The sequence below is a fragment of the Branchiostoma lanceolatum genome, chromosome 2 (assembly GCF_035083965.1).
Source record: "Branchiostoma lanceolatum isolate klBraLanc5 chromosome 2, klBraLanc5.hap2, whole genome shotgun sequence".
Taxonomy (NCBI): Eukaryota; Metazoa; Chordata; class Leptocardii; order Amphioxiformes; family Branchiostomatidae; genus Branchiostoma; species Branchiostoma lanceolatum.
The window spans coordinates 32,519,881-32,538,206 of record NC_089723.1 but is presented as its reverse complement, the minus strand read 5'-3'; the positions used below and the strand labels follow the sequence as shown (position 1 = coordinate 32,538,206).

The window sequence follows — 18,326 nt, the reverse complement described above, 5'->3', positions numbered from 1 at the left end:
AGTATTTTAGAACCAAAACTTAAAGGAGATTAGGCATGATGCAGACGTCTAGCTGTCTTTAAACACCAGATATTTTTTCTTTAAAAAAAATCCCAAGTTCATATTTTTCCTTGATGTCATATCTGCATCACGAGTATATTTCTCCCACTTCTCTCCAAGTAGCAAAATAGGAATTTCTAGCAGAATTACTTTAACATTTTCAAGCAAGGTAAAACTTTTTCATCATTATTGTGTTTAAGTTAATTTACACCTTTGTTTTACATTTTGTTATACTATTCATCATACTGTATTTTGTTTATGTATGCCTGCAGGGCACATCAAAAAACGCTCTAGTTGCAATATGTTTGTTCCTGGGTAAATAAATAAAAATGAAATTATATAGATACTTATTATAACAGGGCATCTCTTACTTTTCTATTTCTTGTAACAAGTCCTTCTCCCTGTCCTGTATGGCCAGGTTGAGGCAGTCCCAGGCTCGCTGAATCTTCTCTGTGCTCAAGTCTTCCGGAACCTCAAACTTACGGCTGGCAATGGAGATATTCTGCCAGAGAAAAGAAATGGTAAAATATTACATTTCCAAGAACACCCCTTGACTTGCAAGCAGCTACTATACATGTATCTTGGCACACTGACAATCAAGATGCCCAAGTAAAAAGGTGGCGAACTGTTTTCATAGTTCAAACTTAAAGCTAGTACATTTTGCTTCATATAAAACGTAAATACAATTTTTTAATCTACACAAAACTTTCCCAAATGAATGTCCCAGTGAATCCAACCTGACGATGAAGAATCCACTTTGAAGTATAAGACAGCTGCATGTTTTAGACATCTGCATGTTCTATCTATAGATGTGTTATATTACCGACCCAGGTTAACAACCCAGCTAACCCAGGTGTCGGAATGGTGACCCACCTCTAGGTAGTCGTGCAGCCCTGACAGTTGTTCTTTCTCCCCAGTCTTTGCTGGCAGGACTTCTATTCGTAGTCTGTTCAGCTCTTCAAGCTGTGTCTGAGGTAAACATGAGTCTAAAATGAGTACAATTCACAAAGGACACAAAATATCATTGTAGAAATTGGGCTTATTCAGCAATTCCACCACAAATTATATACCCCAGTTCCATTTAAGGCATGCTACTGATCTATGTCTACAGATTTCAGACTAATATTTTGATGAAGATCAAATTAATGCCAGCTGTCTTCACTAACCTTGAGTCTGTCAGGCATCTTGGGAAAGTTTCTATCCTCCATCTTAGCGGTGGTGTTCCGTAACCATAGTAACAGGCTGCTGGCACGGTCGTTGTAATCCTGGAACTGTAAGGCCTGCTCCTGGCAGGGACAGAAGAAAGGGTCTTTCTTAGGGACGGATCATAACACTTGACGATTATGTGCTCAGACACATTACCAGGGCTTTGGATGAATTGATGCACCACTAATAAAAGAACTAAAGCTTCCCTGCAAGCCAACAACCTCACACAGTTATCTAAATGGATCTGCTCAAAGCCAGCTGTCTAGAAGAACGATTCTTTACAGGTCCACCCTACGAGTATTTAACTACAACCTAACCCAAACATCTGATCTACCCACTATGTAGGTAACCAAGGGAAGGTATCTACAGAGACACTAACCTATCCAGCTACTGTAACCCCAACGTGACCCACACAAGTAACCTACCCGCTACACCCACCCTACTCACATTGTCCTGCAGGGACTGCTCGATGTCAGGCACCTCGGGGAAGACATCGTACAGAGAAGACACGTAGGTGATGATGGACTTCTCATCAGGGGATGGCACATCTACATCTAGGGGAGGGACACAAGCACAGACATTTTAGTATAGAATAGAATAGAATAGAAAAATAAAAGATTCAAAATTCAAGATAGTTTGTTTTTGATTTGGATTTGTTTATGAAGATTAGACTTCCAGGTTAACAATATCTAAGTACAATTCAATCTCTACAACTGGATAAGATTAGGAGATAACTTCCCTACATTTCGAGTGACATCCATCACTCTTCTTCAACATCTGCTTGTTTCTAGTGATGCTGAAGAAGAGTGATGGATATCACTTGAAACGTCCGGAAGTTATCTACGAATCTTATCCAGTTGTAGAGATTGAATTGTACTCAAAACTTTTTGTGGATTGTTCACCAAATGAGAAATATCTAAATGATTTTGATAGTCTATAACCAAATTGATACCCCTTTTTTTAGGTCCTTCATACATGTATGTTAACATTCTGTTACTGCATCATCATCCAAAAACAAAATCAACTGTAAAGCCACAGTCTTCAATACTGAGAAGATTCCTACCTTCAGGATCTAAAAGCTTCGTGACTCCAAACTCTTTCTCTGCAAGGGTGAAGGCATTCTCTAGATTCTGCTTGTTGCTTTTCTTCTTAAGGGACTTGTAATCTATTAAATCAGGTCTGTGCAAGAAAGGGAAAATAAACATATTATCAAAAGACCAGGGGTCTGTGCATGTAAAACATACGTCATACATAATGTCACAAAGGTTGGCATAAGCAGTAAGTATAAACTATAGGCAGTACAGTAAATAGTACAGACAGGCTGATGACAGAAATCTACCTGAAGCATCCAAACTTCACGACATGGGTTCAATGATTTAGAATTTTGGAAGATGACTGGCCAGTCTTTCTACAACAACAGCCATGATTGGCCAATCTCTTTGCAACAAGAGCCATGATTGGTTTCTGTGCGGAACGAGGACCAACCTATGTCTATGGATGATTGCACTGAAAGCTAGCCCATCTCTCCAGCTCTTGCTGAAGTTTCTGACAGAGACGCCCGGATAACCTTCCAGGGTTCGCTGGGACCACATCAACAGCGCTTCCTTTGCACTCACATCCTCCGGTTGGCCAGGCACGATAATGTCCGAAATCTGAAGCAACAAGAAAAATGATTGGTCAATCACTATGTAACACCACCTGTGATTGGTTGGTTGGTGGGTGAACGTTTGAATTGATGGCTTGAACCTGGGAGTAAAGAAATACAGTGGTATGTGCCAAAAATGGAAAGTGGGAGAAATGTTGGTGGACCATGCTGTACATGTACATGCGTCCATGCAGGGAAGCATTAGGGGAAGAATCAACACACATCAGTACACATGTCTGATCATGGCTTTGCAAGCTAGACATGGCTAGATCTATAGACTTATTTCCTTGTTTGTTTGTGCCTTAAGTAGAAAACAGACTTTTTTGGTGGGTGTTTATGAAATGTCTCTTTAAATAAATCATAATCGTAACCTTTAAGTATTACATAATTTGCTGGACCTTCTTTTATATTGATTGAGAAGTAATTTAAAACCTGTATACCTGTTTGAACACACTGAAGACATCCGACATGTTTATTGTACAGTACTATTGGGTATATCCTAAGTCCTTGATTTGAAGAGTCATGAAGAGATTCCAGATACATGATCAGACCTGTTCAGACCACAAGATGCACAATAAGCGACACACCTTCAGGGAAAAACTCCTTCAAACAGCAACAATTGCCAAAGATTTTTCTGACGATGATGATCACAGGAAAAAAAGTTTGGTCTTTGCCTGGGAGGAATTTTCTTTGGCTTTGAATGGAATGATACAAGTAGCTCTATATACTTATTACCAGATGTTCTAAAGTCACAATTTTCTCAATCTAGGTCTATCTTGTATATCATTATTTGCTTGTGGTTTAGTGTGCTTATTTGGACACAGATTAAAGATTGTCTGCTCAGGATGTCAATCACTGAAGGCATATCAGGCACAAGCAGAGAGATAGCTTTTGTTAGTCATGGCGGAAGACAGTTGGAGTCTTCTGGATGGAGGTCGGAGGTCAAAACCCTCCAGAATCAGGACAGCAGCTTTCAGATTCCTGTCTAGCAACTGTTTGGAGTTTGAAGGAGATGTAAATAAGCAGCAGGCCTGGTCAATGACAGTCTTTGGATACAGCATCTTAGAGCATAAAGATGTTAAGTGTCAAAACTTTTTCCAGGATATTGAGTCATCAGTACAGTAGTACTTGTAATTTATTTGAATCAGATTCAAAACAAATGGAATTCAGTCTGTTAACTGGGTGGGTTGACAAAAAGCATGACTATGAATAGATATCTGCAAACTAGCGTTTACAAAACATCTATTCATAAGCAGCTTCCTATGGTTTAGAACACTTAAAAGACAAGAGTGAGCTGTATATTTCTGAATGTCGTATAATTGTATACAGAGAACTGCATTGGCCTGGCCCCGGTAATGGCGATGATGAGCTGGAAAGGAAAAGGCGGGAATGTCGGACACGGAGCAACACGCACACGCTGTCGGCAAGCACAAACCTTCTCCTCCGCACGGGCGGCACTCGGCACACCACGTGGCTCCCGCAGTGTCTCTATGATCTGGAAGAGGAGCGGTGGGATGAGCCGGTTGCTATGGGAACTGTTGCTGTGGCAACACGTGCTATGGGAACTGTTGCTATGGCACCTATGAATCAGCAATGTTTTCATACACTGGTGCAGTGGTTGCAGAACCCACATTCCATGGATGTCATGAAGATTTCAGGGCAAAGAAGTCTTCCAAGTTCTTTTAGTCGGACAAACCAACTAAGTTTGATACAATCATACTTTTACTTTTCCCTTTGTTAAGAATTTTAGCATGATTGAGTTCAGACAGACCATATGTAACCATAAGTACATGCACACAACACAACACATATGGATGTTACATTAATATAGGCTATTTTCCCATTGCATGCTCTTGTATGTGCATGTGTTTGTGTCTACAAGTATATTGTGTGAACATGTGTACATGATAAATATTTATAGTCGATTTATACACTTCCAACTGTACATACAAGTAGTAAGTGGCTTCCCAACAAACCTTTTGTGCATTATATTAGGCACCATTAAACAATATTTGAAAACTCAAGTTATATATCCCAGTCTTTTCAAGCCTAATGATTACGCCTAACACATCTGATGATAAACATATTAGGCATGCCCGAGACTGATATTATTGGCGGCAATACAAGAGAAGTAATACAAGTACATCTTGATAATGTATCTGAATGCAGAGCGTATGTGTCTGGCAACATAAAGTTTCCACCCAACCTTGACTTAGATGAAGTAATGTGGGGGCATGGGGAAACAGTACACCTAATGACGAATTCTAAAATCTCCTAGCAAAGATTCAACAGTAGGATGTCATTCCTGTTTGGCTACAGAGTCTAAAACACTGGTTGTTAGATGTAAATGTCTGCCTCACCAACACTGTACTCTCAATCCTGATTGACGCAGCACATTTTGTAAAAGTTCTGGCTCAATTATAAATGTAACGTTTCCACCTTATTACTCAAACATGGCTTTTGGAATATACTTATCCACCTTGTATTTTGTAGAGGGTTGATATCTCCTAAACAATCAGTTTCTTTCCTAAGTAATCTTACCAACACATTATAAACGAGAATGAAGTCTAAACTGCCAGTATTTGATGTATTCATAAAGCATCTATAGAAAGAAATACTGTCCTCTGTATAAAAGAAATATTTACAAAGTTGCCAAAAATTGCAGTCTGCCATGCAGCTAAATTCAAATGTGAAGATGAAGAAAACTATCAGCACAGGAGTTATATCACTGCTTGTTGTCAAGGAAACAAATACAAGCAGGCTTGGACGTTGCTATGGTGATGAATAAGAGCTATGAAAAATCATCAGCCACTCACCGGTGACATTTTGGGAGTGAGGGCTTCCTGGGGAGGGAAGCGTGCAGAGAGAAGATGGGAGAGATGACACACACCTTTGTAGGGAGCATCCAAAGAAAAGAGTATTTCTTTCGAAGGAAAGCTTTCCATACAGCATTAATAGCGTCATACTTTACATGCAGTTGCCTTTTTAGTGTCTAAAAGCTCAATAGAAAAACATTGACATAAAAATCAGAGGAAAAATAATTATCAAGAATGTTTTATATAGTAGTTTATATGAAACTGTTTTCACTGGATGGCAATAACCAATAAATCATGTGTAAGAGAATATTCATATGTATGCTGATCATCTAATTAAGTACAGAGGATTTGTGTATTGATTGCAGATCAAATGACAGCATTACACTCATTTATCACTGGCAAAAGAAGTTCCTACCTAATAATATTATATACAGTATCAAGAAGTGTTGTGAGGAATGAAAATAAAATGGGATGACAGCAATGTGGATACATTGGGATACATCCTTTTTTTGTCAAGCGTAATCAGACATTTGATTCCATGTAATTAGTAGTCAGCGGCTTAGATTTGACGTTGAGCATAATCAGTGTATTCTTCGTGGGTCAATTACTGGCGCCTGAGTTTACAGAAAGACAGCCTGCCAAATTTAATGTCATATGTAGTCGGTATCTTTCTGAATTTAGCGTAGAGCATTAATGGTAGCCCCCATACAGGCCCCCATGTGAAGATGCGGATGGAAGATACATAGTCACAATACGATATTCTCATAATGTATGATTTGGCAATGGCATATCTGTTATTGTTGGCACAGATAAAACATGAATATAGCTGAAACTATTACTAGGCCCTCTGCAGTGTGAGCGTCTGAAGTCAGCAAATTACATGTACATGTTCCACCATTACCCAAAGTCCCAGTCCACCCATATCCATCATTGACCTGTCAGCACATGGTATTAACATATAAGCCAAAGTTCTGCCCACCAGATAACAGGCTACATCTGGGCATAAACACTGGTGATGACCCCCCTGCCAACAGCTTTGTGGCCCCAAGCTACAGGAATTATAAGGATTTACACAGTAGCTCCTGTAGAGCTAGTAGAAAAAGGATTTCTGGATAGCAGATTCTATGATGATCTGGCAGACATTTTTATCTTCTCACTGCACTTTGAGCAACATTCATCTGTCATTGATATTCAATTCCCCAAATTAACTCCACTATTATTACCCAATGCAAGAAATTTTCACATTCTCTAAATACTGTAAATGCAGAAATGTTTGCAACGATTTAATTTCACGGTAGGGAGAAAATGGAGTGTTTGCCGCGGTTTTGAGTTCGCATTTAAAACAATAGTATCGTTACAGTCTCGGAATGGAACGCCTTTTCGCATTGTTTTTAAGTTTACGGTAAATAGTTCACAGCAAAAAACGTGCACAAAAATACCACAAACATTTCTGTATTTACAGTATTCAGCTCCTGACCAGTGCTGACCAGTGCTGCAGTATAGGACTTGAGGCAGACAGGGCCCAGCTGTGGGTCACTGTGTTCATCAGTAGGTCAATTAAGGCCTAATTACATCTAATAATGGGGTATCAAGAGAGCCACACCTCCTATTGCCAAGCAACTAATGCTTCTCAGCACTGACAGCAGGGTATTTCAGTGGGTAAGAGACAGCTGGAAAATGTAGGACTCTTTGTTTCATACCATAACTATAATATTTGAAGTAAGCAATAATTGGACTGGAAAACAGCAACACACTTGTCTGAAACCAGAGATATAACCAGCCCAACAGGAGGCCTCTATTCTGGACATCAAGGTCACGGCAAACAGTCCCAAGGTCAGACAGACCATGGCATGTTGGCAACTTTGCACAGTGTGGTTTAAATTAGCTGTTTGGTAGATAGCCAAGTATTCAGACCTGCACCTCAGTACCAGTAGGTGTGAACTATTTGAACATATCCTATGCCACGTATGCCCCAGACAAGCAGTTTTAACCCTGCTTTTGGCTTCTACCTCTTATTATCTTGGCAACAACTCTGTAAGTCACTAAGTCATGTTATCTATACAACATGTTATTCCTATAGGCTGCAAAATTGGTACTTTGAAATGAAGAGAAGCAGGTTTTGGACGCAGATGCAAGAAAATTACTTTTAGTTGCTGCCAACTAAAGACTAAACATGAAGCTATCACTGCCCCTGGAGCCTGTCCCAAACACAGATCAAATACTAGAATGGCAACATTTTCGGGAAAATGTAGGATATTCCCCTCCCATCACCATGAAGTCTCTGCATAAATTATGCAAAGGAGGTCGGCATTAGCATAATTTATATACAGGTGTGTTCACCTCTCCTAAAGGTACCTACATCTGAAATATGACAATCGTAGCCCTTACGGTGAGGGATATGCATAAATTATGCAAACGAGGCCCTCATTAGCATAATTTATGGCCAGGTTTTATGACCCTTCCTAATGGCACCTACATCTCAAATATGACATCCGTAGCTTTCACGGTAAGGGAAATACAAGTTTATGCCTAAATTATGCAAATAAGGTCCACATTAGCATAATTTATGGCCAGGTGTAGTCGCCTTTCCTAAAGGTACCTACAACTCAAATATGACATCCATAGCTTTTACGGAAAGGAAAATTCAAGTTTATGGATAAATTATGCAAATGAGGTCCGCATTAGCATATTTTTTGGCCAGGTGTGTTCACCTTTCCTAAAGGTACCTACATCTCAAATATGACATCTGCAGCTTTTACGGTAAGGGAAATACAAGTTAATGCATAAATTATGCAAATTAGGTCCTCATTAGCATAATTTATGTCCAGATGCATTCAGCTTTCCTAAAGGTACCTACATTTTAAAGATGACATCCGCAGCTTTTACGGTAAGGGAAATATAAGTTTATGCATAAATTATGCAAATGAGGTCCTCATTATCATAATTCATGGCCAGGTGTGTTCACCTTTCCTGAAGGTACATACATCTCAAATATGACATCTGCAGCTTTTACGGTAACGGAAGTACACGTTTCTGCATAAATTATGCAAATGAGGTCCTCATTACCATAATTTATGTCCAGGTGCATTCACCTTTCCTAAAGGTACCTACATTTCAAAGATGACATCCACAGCTTTTATGGTAAGGGAAATACAAGTTTATGCAAATAAGGTACTCATTAGCATAATTTATTGTCAGGTGTATTCACCTTTCCTACAGGTACCTACATCTCAAATATAACATCCGTACATTGTAACATAAGGTACATATAACTTTCTGCAATACCATTAGTAGAGCTACCACCGCGCATCTACTTGGTTTTTGGCAGAAGAAGAAAGAAGAAGAAGAAGAAGAAGAAGAAGAAGAAGAACAGGCAAGCAAAAACAATATATCCCCCTTCCCACTGGAAGGGGAATATAACAACCATCTGGATCAAAGGGAGTGATCTCTGTGCCTTTGTTGAGTAGATAAAGGTACTAGCTAGGAGAGCAAGGAATGAGGTCTTGACTCAGTGCTTGCCTGTGAGAAGTGATCAGATGTCCATCCCCTTTATTACCAAGTAATCAGTAACAGATGTCTGGTGTCTCTTGACCACCAGGGATAGACTGCTCGTCTTCCTGTTGTAAATATTACAGTAACATCTTGCACAGTAAATGTCTCTACTACAATACTCCCCCGTACACTTAGAAGTGGTCCCCACTTCTTTAAAATTACTCGTAATCAGCAGAAGGCACGATCTAAGTATGACAGTTTAAAACGGAGAGGTCAGATACAATAATATAAACAGAGATGGTAAGGTAAACATTGCAATGCCATAAACGGGCAGGGGTGTGACAAGTAATTGACTTCTTCCGGATGATGACAAAGCCTCACAGACGGGCTGCTGCTGTGATGATAGAGACAGAGGCGTCTGGGTACTTCAAAGCACGAACATAAAACAACAAACATAAACAAGCAAAAACAGGCTTCGCTACGTACTGACATAGCAGTCAAGTACGAGCAAGTTCTACGTTAACGCAGCATGGTCAACGCAGTATCCGACATTACCCAGCTTCAGGGTGGTCGGCAAATATCAACTCACAATCATGTCACATCTAGCATAGACTGTCCCGTAGGCAAATCAGTTCTATCTAGGGAAGGCATCATGCAGTCTCAATACAAAACAATACAATATAGCGTCCACCAGGTGGATCCGTTTCCCGTAGGCTTACGAATAGTCCACTTGGCGGGTCCGTCACCCGTAGGCTCACGAACCAAGGACGAACATACAAGAATACAAGACATCGTGCAATAATGGTACCTAGCTACAAGTAAACCACAAAAGTTCGAGATGTTGCACAAAGTTCAGTGGTCGGGCAGGATACGCGGAGAAGTACTTTTTCACAGTTCGGCTAGTTTTCACGGTAGAAGGTCACGCTGGTTATCACGGATGGGCAGCGACGGGTTCCGTCGTAGGGGTAGTCGGGCTGGGTCGCGATCAAGTCGGCATGGTGGGTCAGGAAGACGGCAGCGTAGTCGGCAGGACAGCGCTCACGGGGTCTTGCACACGTGGTCGGCGGCGGGTGGCATCTGGACATCGGCGGCGTGCTCTGGCCTCAGCGACGGCGAGCAGGGAGTCCGGACGCCTGGGCACATGGCAGACGTGGTCGGCTGGCAGGCTGGCTTGGTTAGAGGGCGGCATGGAGACACGTCGGGCGAGCTGGGTCGGTGTGATACGGCGGCAGGCTGGCTAAACGGACGGCGTGGTAGCGTACGCGTGGTGAGTCGGGGCTGCTGGCTGTCGACGTGGCACGATGGCAGGCGTAGCATCGCAGCGCGGACGGAGCTTGCTTTAGTAGCCGCTGGTCTCGATCGCTACCGGGCGACTCGGGCGGCATGGTAGCTGGCCAAGGCTTGCGTCGAGGCGGGTTCGGCCGTTCGAAAACGGCAACCACCGCTATGCCACCAGTGTTGAGTAGATAAAGGTACTAGCTAGGAGAGCAAGGAATGAGGTCTTGACTCAGTGCTTGCCTGTGAGAAGTGATCAGATGTCCATCCCCTTTATTACCAAGTAATCAGTAACAGATGTCTGGTGTCTCTTGACCACCAGGGATAGACTGCTCGTCTTCCTGTTGTAAATATTACAGTAACATCTTGCACAGTAAATGTCTCTACTACACCTTTGAGTTACATGTTGATGACCAAAAGTTATCTTTGAAGAATCTATGGACAAAAACCACACAAACTGAGTCATTCACTCAGGAAGAAAGATAAAGAGGGACAATCAGAGCATACAATAGGAGTCTGATAGGGAAATTGACAGGTTAATTATATGATTATAGACCATGTGATAATTGGGCATTTTGTTGGAGGAAACACTTCTGCTAACTGGAATTGCACCAGATTAGGACAAAGTGACAATAATGTGTTATAGCACCCATTCACAATTACTTGTCAATCTCCTTGCCTCAAATACAGTAAAGTTGTATCGGCATGTGTATGTTTATACACATGTCTTGTTTGTGACCTGTACTTAGCCTACTTGGGTAAAAAAATGTAAAGTAAAGGTCTTCAGTCAGTAAACCAAGGAGGTTATAACCTCCTTGAGTAAACAGATCAGGGGTTGCTACTTATGTGGTAATCCTCCAATTGTTTGTGATAGTAACACTGCCAAGGTATGAATACTCATGTATAAATAAAATTTGCATGCACTGTTTGAGGACAACTCACACATTTTGGGATATAAAACAATACCTGTGAATAACACAGGGCTCTACACAATACAATGATACAATGCACTCTGCCCCTCTTCTGATCCCAATTGCATTTGTAATCCTAACATTGTCTAAGTTTACCCCAAAAATGGAATAAAAGTTAGTTTTTACTTAACAGAAATCTGATCATTCTTCAAGGATTCTTCAACTGAATGTTTGGAAATACAGAAATCATGACAATAAAGGTCAAAAGTGCACATTCAGAACTGGCATGGAATTTCTGACAATGGACAAATGCCCCAAACCTACAGCTACTGCCACCAGGGAATCACGTCTATAAGTACCTGTCCTCTCAAGTTGCCTCAGAAATACACAATACTAAACACTTGAACACTCTGAATAAGTGGTCATTCAACCAGCCACAAACACACTATTCAGCTATCAGGTGTTAAAACAACTTGCTAAAAGCACTTGAAAAGGCCTCTTCATTTACACCTCAGCCAACAAAGGCCCATTTCCGTTTCCCAGCTTTGGGTTTCACCTGGGCAGGAGATCACAATATACACTGCAGATGGTGTTACAAAGTCTTGGAACATCCCAATCCAAGGGAATAAAATCTTCATTCTTTGGTTTCACATTTTCTTCCAAATCTTTTTTCTTCTTCTAAATTCCAAAGACTGTTAGAACCTGAGGGCTTGAACAACAAAGTCACACAGGAGATATATTTTACAAGAATACTCCACATGTCCTTTGATGATATGAAAATGGTTTAAGACCAGATCTCATATATATTTGATATAAAAAAACATGGCATGGCACTTAACTAGCTGGTCAAAAAGTATCATGCCTTATCTCAACTCAACTGATGAGGATGACAAAAGAAGAAGAATACCAGTGCCTAATCACACATAAGTACATAAATTTCGAAGTTTGGGCTTTCCATATCCTCCCATTCCTATTTTTTCTAGACAAACCCTACTGATACTTGGTGAGCTTTCCTCTGCCCTCCATATGTACACCAGCTGCCAAGGGGCCTGGGTCAAACATTTTTACCTGACCCTCATCAGAGGTGACAGCCAGACCCAAGATTAGGGCTGCATTCTGAATTTATTCCTCTCTAACCTCTGATACCCGAGGCATCAGATAACACTCAGGTTGTTACCTGCATCTGTGTAACATTCATGGGGTCACATAATCTCTTCAGATGTACACAGTATCTGGTGAGGAGATAGGGGAGATGGTAACACATGGCTAAAGCTCATGTATACAGGATTTAACACCAGACTGGGAGTCTCCTAGTCCTAGCTCTTCAAAATTCCATTCCCTAAACAACAATCGTTTTAGGTCCAGATAATAACAGTTTGGAAGAAATCTAGTAATTTTCTAAAATACAGGTTTTACTTGAAATAATAACTTTCAACAACATTCAAATGTGTATTCAGATGATGTTTGTGTTGCAATGTACAACATTGTTGAGCGAAAACACCAGCCACACTGACAGATTTCCTTATGCAATGAAATTGAAGTAAAGTAATCATATCAAAGTATGAAAATATTATATTTTGCATACATGTCAGTGGGGGAAATGCAAATTACAACTTACAGTGACCTACATATTGTACAAACATATCTGGTAATCATTTATCCCATTTTGGAGTTTATCCCACATGAGCTATAGCACCATAACATATCACCACTCCAGCAGACCATCTGTTGGACAGACTACTGTGATCTAAATGATCTGTAGAAGACATTTTTATTACATTTTCCTTATACTCTTTCTCTGACCATTAGGGGACATGGAATTGAAATGGGTGAGATTTTCCCATCAACTGTTTTAACCCAAGGAAACATCTTATATACCGGTATAGTGTATTACCATTTCATGCATTATGTATTTGCAAGCTAAGTTATCGTTGGCATAGTTGCCAATAACCTATATTCTATTTGTTAGTCAGTTACTGTTACACAGCAACTTGGTAATTAATTATGTACAGTATTACCAAGAAAAGTCATCACAGGGCACAACTTTTTGACAAGTTTAGGGGTCATATTTCTGACTCAGTTTCAGTGTGAGATATAGATATACCAATGGCAACAAAGTTACAGCTGTCGGATATGATTCAATCATTATTGCAGCATTTTGTCTTTGTTTTTTCTTACACAACAGTGTCACTGGAATCAATCAATGATGGTATAAATCAATATAATATGCACCTACTACACATACCCTACAACACACTGTTAATGTTTGACGACCAATCTATAAAGCCCCACCCTAACCCAGTTTTCTGAAGCAGCTATCTAAAAACCAAAAGACAAACCAAAATTTTACACAAACTTCAAGACGACAGTCAAAATATTCTTCTTCACATTAGTATCAATGGTTAGGGAAGACTGCAGAAACTTTCTCACTAAAATGATAGTACAAGTATATATAATAAACAACCTGTAAAACGGATATACACATGTACATGTTTAATATTGACTAAATATAAATATTGGCAATAGAAGGCAGACATCTTGACCTGTAGAAACCCCTTCAGTCATTCCCTTCTTTCAACTCCACTTGAAAACAAATGTGGAAACAGTTAAGACTTGCCCTGAGCAAGCACAAGAACCCTGATCTAACCACATGCAGCTGTACTTGGCAATGAGACAACAAATCCTTGCTTTCAAAAACTATGCAAGATATGGAAACCATTTAAGAAAATCCCTCGAGTTTTTGATATCAAAGAAGTGGTGAACACTGTACTACGTGATTGCACACACATGCCTACTGCTGGTGCTAGTTACGAAGGCCACCTGAAGAATTCCCAACCACTAGGAACTGAGCTAAGATATGCATATGCAGGAAGGGCCGAGGATCACTGTTTACCCTGTCTGTAGTAAGATAAATGTGATGTACACACACAGCCAACAGACTTCTAATGAGGTCATCTAAAAGTCACCAGTATCAGATGGGTTACATTCCGAGACAGCGTGTGGTGGAGGCAAGGCCATGGACAAGAGTGGTGAGACAGAGATGGGTAATCATCAGATCACCATGGGGGAGCACAAGTAGAGCTTGTGAATATCAATATTCTGTCATACAGAAAGTTAACAGAGTAAACTAGACAACAAGGTAGCTTCTAACAATCACAAAATAAAGCACTTTCACTGTGACCAAACTGAACTCTGAAAATCACAATTTCAATACCATGGATTAACATATACCGTCCTCTTAAAATTCATGACTTTTTGATGGCTGATCTACAGTGACATGAACCACTGCTGATTTTTCAATGACTAAACTTTGAGGGATCTGAAAGATTATCATAATATAAAGGAAAAATTGTTTTATATGAAAGTTATACATCCTAACAGTACCCCAATTACAACCATATCGCGACTGACAACAACTTCATAGTAAATGAAGGTTTTTAGAAAATTTGATGAATTAGGTTTCTTCCACAGCCATGGAAAATAAATCTATTAGTTTCTAATTGCGAACACTGTCCTTCTGTCTGACCAAATACTTCTTTGTAAATTTATCTGAGGCCAGAGTTTGGCTCACATCACAGCTAAAATGATGACTGACACCTGAACACTTGGAGTACATATATCATATGCAAGACGAACATAGATAACACCACAATGAATAAACAACACTATCTCTAATGTGTGCATCTGATCTCTCCTGCAGGCTTTAAACATACCCCTTTATTTATATTGACAGCTACAAGCTGGATCAAATTTGGGACATGAAATTGTATATGGGGTTGAAGCAGCAGATGCCATCATGGCCAGAATGGCGACACATTCATACAACTGCCAGGGATTATTATAAAACACATGACAGGATGACATGGGTAGAGAGTTTTCCAACTTCCTCTCTCCATTTCTGGGAGAGTGACCGTCTCAGACAGAAGCATATCCTCGCCTATTTTCTGCTCTGTTTGCCAAGTCAAGTTGACAGATAGTAGAGTGAAACCTGAGACCCTCTGGAGGCAAAACAAAATCGCAAGGCCAACCGTACTGTCTGTCATGCAGCTGAGCTGCAACTACTGTGATACCTACATCATCCTCGGTATTGTAGCTGGCCCGTTGACGGAGGAGGGTGGCGGTCTCGCGGCTGGCGAATGTGGCAGCTCTGCTGATCTGTGCCGGCGGATCCTGTGATGTGAGTAGATTCTCCATCGTCATGGGGTAGGGGTCTCCTATCTGGTACAGTCCCTTCTTCTTTTTCTTGGGGCGCACGCAACTGCACTTGGCACCCATTTTTTACAGTTTTCCTTGGAAACACTCAAGCAAAATCCAGATGAATTCCTTGTTGCTGGTCCTACATGTGGTTAGCGGGGGACGGGGCTAGGCATGTGTACCTAGCCGGGGATGCAGCTCAGCTAGAGGCAGCCATCTTTCTTGGAGCTGGGGAGGGCGGGGAATGGGAACACACAACACACACGCACTCAGGCATGCCTGTGTGACGTCCCCCGGGGTCTGATTGGTCTAACTGTCCCTGACAACCACTTATCAGAGGGGGATGGCCCAACCCATTAATGTGTAAACAGTGGCAGATCAGGAGCTACAACAATAACAAACAGGCTCTCCACTGTGCCTCACCAGTGAGCAGCATTCATGGGGACAGAGAATGCCCTGGACTGGAGAAGACCAGGCAAATGTTTGGTTGGCCCACATCGTGGCACCGCCTTTCTGATGCAGAGTATAGGGGCTTGGAACAGACCATATTAGGGATTAAATGGGGCATATCATACAATGCAAATTTTATACATCACATTTTTTCCTGACTCCTTATAAGATTCAAGTCTCTTATCTTTATGACTCAGACAATGAGGACATTTCCTTATAAGCCACTAGTGGCAATTTTAGTGGAAACCTTGCAATGCTCTGTATGGGACAGGGACGGTTTTCCCTCACCTGTCAAAATAAATGGTTCATCCCATATTGGGTAATCCCTTTATTTGCCCTCACTAATCACTGGGTGCATACCACTCAATTACAGGGGAAACTCTTGAAGCAGTGGGAGGGAGACAGTTGTCACCCAAAACTGATGTTGTGGGAGGTCCAGTACTAATTCTCTCTGCCTGGTGCTAACATGCTACTGGTTTACCCCACAGTTAGTCTCTAAAATTCAATACACACTTTTTTACTGTCATTTACAGTACATCTTATTCATCCAAGTACATTGAAAACTGACAAAAACTATGACAAAAAATTATGCTTTGGCAACCTTTTTGTGTTTGTCTATTGGAAAAAGTATGTGTATATTTGAATAATGTATTGGTCTCTGTGGATCTTGAGTGCAGTGATGGGTTGCATTGCATGTTTTCTGTTACAAATCTGACACCCCTGTCCTGAAGGGTCCACAAAATAATGCCCAACCACAGTACGCTTGCAAAAATAAACATGCACCACATGTGAAAACATACCACCTCTGTCCACTAAACCAACTCCAACCACGCATCTGCTTGAAAATTATACTGCACCATAATCTATACAGCTCTTTCTGTCATGTAGGGATGTGCAAATGTCCTACAAATGTATTTGTTTTAACACAGGAATGTTGGCTTGTTATCCATCTTCCCAGGCAAACTCAGCTTACTCGTCAGTTTGCTGCTATAAGTTGGATACTTCTGCCAACAGACAGGACAAAATTCTTTAGCTACGCTGATATTCACATGGTTTCCTGACGTTTCAAGGTATGTAGCAAGGTACATACTACATATACACATAAAACAGATAGTCCTACAGGAATATATATTTGATACGATACACATAATGTATTTGTCTGCTCCTACCCCTGAGACTAGACAGCTGCATGAATGAGAACAGGGAAAGGTTTTCAATTATGGCCTGCATGTTCTACAAGCTGACCTGATTTATCAGCCATGAGGTCATCAGGAATCCAGACTATTTCTATTACCACTTGGGGAAAATGGGCCGTGTGGGGATTTTCTTGTCAGTATGTTGGTCCCAAATCTAGGTTGACATGTGACAGATATAAACTGCAGACATCATGGTACATGTATGATGCGATAAACCTTTCTAGCCAAGTTGCTAACTTCTAAAATTACATCTAGGCATTCTGACAACTAGAAAAAGACAACACAAATTGTGCACCAAAAAACTTTAAAAGGCATGGTCGCAACCCTACTTGTGGTCCAAACATTATCCATACAGTTGACTGAGTTTGAAACAGGCATAGCCCGTTTGGTGGGGAATTCCCCACAGACACATGACAGATGTCATCATAGCCTGAAGGGAGGGAAGTGTGGATCTAAAGGCAGGTGCCACCAGGTGTCACTAAGCACTGCTGTGTCATTAGTGGGTTGAACTGCTATTAGAAGCTTTAAAATGTACATGTGGCCCTCCAGGGCAGAGGGGTACAGTAGTCAACAATCCCTTTGGGTTCTTTACTCCAGAATGAATAGTAACAGCTTGGAACTTTTAAGTTGAGAACAAAAGCCTAGTCTCTGAATCACGCTTACGTAGTCAATACATTTGAAAGAATATCTAAATAACCTAGTCCACTGATATATTGCTACCGTTTAAGTGATTCCAATTTTTGTTTTGGACAAACCCCAAGTCAGGCATACCTTTGTTTTAAATTATTCATGACAAATTTTACCATGACACAAACAACAGTTTTCATCTCCCAGCAGACGGTTTATGCACCATAATTGGTCTGGAAACACATGGGGGTACTCTGGAAAGTGTTCATTCACTGGGACTTATACTTACAATCATACTATCGTATATGGCTGCTTTGGTGATACGTGGATGAATTGAAAACCCCAAATTCCTGAAAATTTGTCCAAGCTATTAAACTGATGCTGTTGTGGAAGTATAATTAATATATTATATATATGTATAACTGTATGTGTGAACTGGCTGTACTTTTAGCAAGAGTGTAATCATGTTCTCTCT

At 40.7% G+C, this 18,326-nt stretch overlaps 1 protein-coding gene and 1 long non-coding RNA gene across 30 annotated transcripts in view; one reads left to right on the top strand and one right to left on the bottom strand.

Moving 5' to 3' along the window:
- The window catches only part of LOC136426633 (microtubule-actin cross-linking factor 1-like), a 172,450-nt gene that overhangs the window by 111,076 nt on the left and 43,048 nt on the right, over positions 1-18,326 (bottom strand). For 24 of the 29 annotated variants that reach the window (XM_066415311.1, XM_066415328.1, XM_066415316.1 and 21 more), the window contains 7 exons: positions 4,326-4,385; positions 2,731-2,897; positions 2,309-2,424; positions 1,693-1,799; positions 1,206-1,325; positions 913-1,008; positions 411-541 (listed from right to left, as the gene is read on the bottom strand). In XM_066415311.1, coding sequence (XP_066271408.1) covers positions 411-541; positions 913-1,008; positions 1,206-1,325; positions 1,693-1,799; positions 2,309-2,424; positions 2,731-2,897; positions 4,326-4,385 — 797 coding nt within the window. Of the gene's footprint in view, positions 1-410; positions 542-912; positions 1,009-1,205; positions 1,326-1,692; positions 1,800-2,308; positions 2,425-2,730; positions 2,898-4,325; positions 4,386-15,458; positions 15,831-18,326 lie in introns of those variants that run through there. The other 5 variants (XM_066415321.1, XM_066415322.1, XM_066415334.1 and 2 more) reach the window with 4 other exon arrangements.
- LOC136426675 (uncharacterized) overlaps positions 15,454-18,326 on the top strand; it is a 46,922-nt gene continuing 44,049 nt past the window's right edge. The window contains exons 1-2 of the long non-coding RNA XR_010754316.1: positions 15,454-15,561; positions 16,987-17,098. This is a non-coding gene — a long non-coding RNA (uncharacterized lncRNA). The remainder of the gene's footprint in view (positions 15,562-16,986; positions 17,099-18,326) is intronic.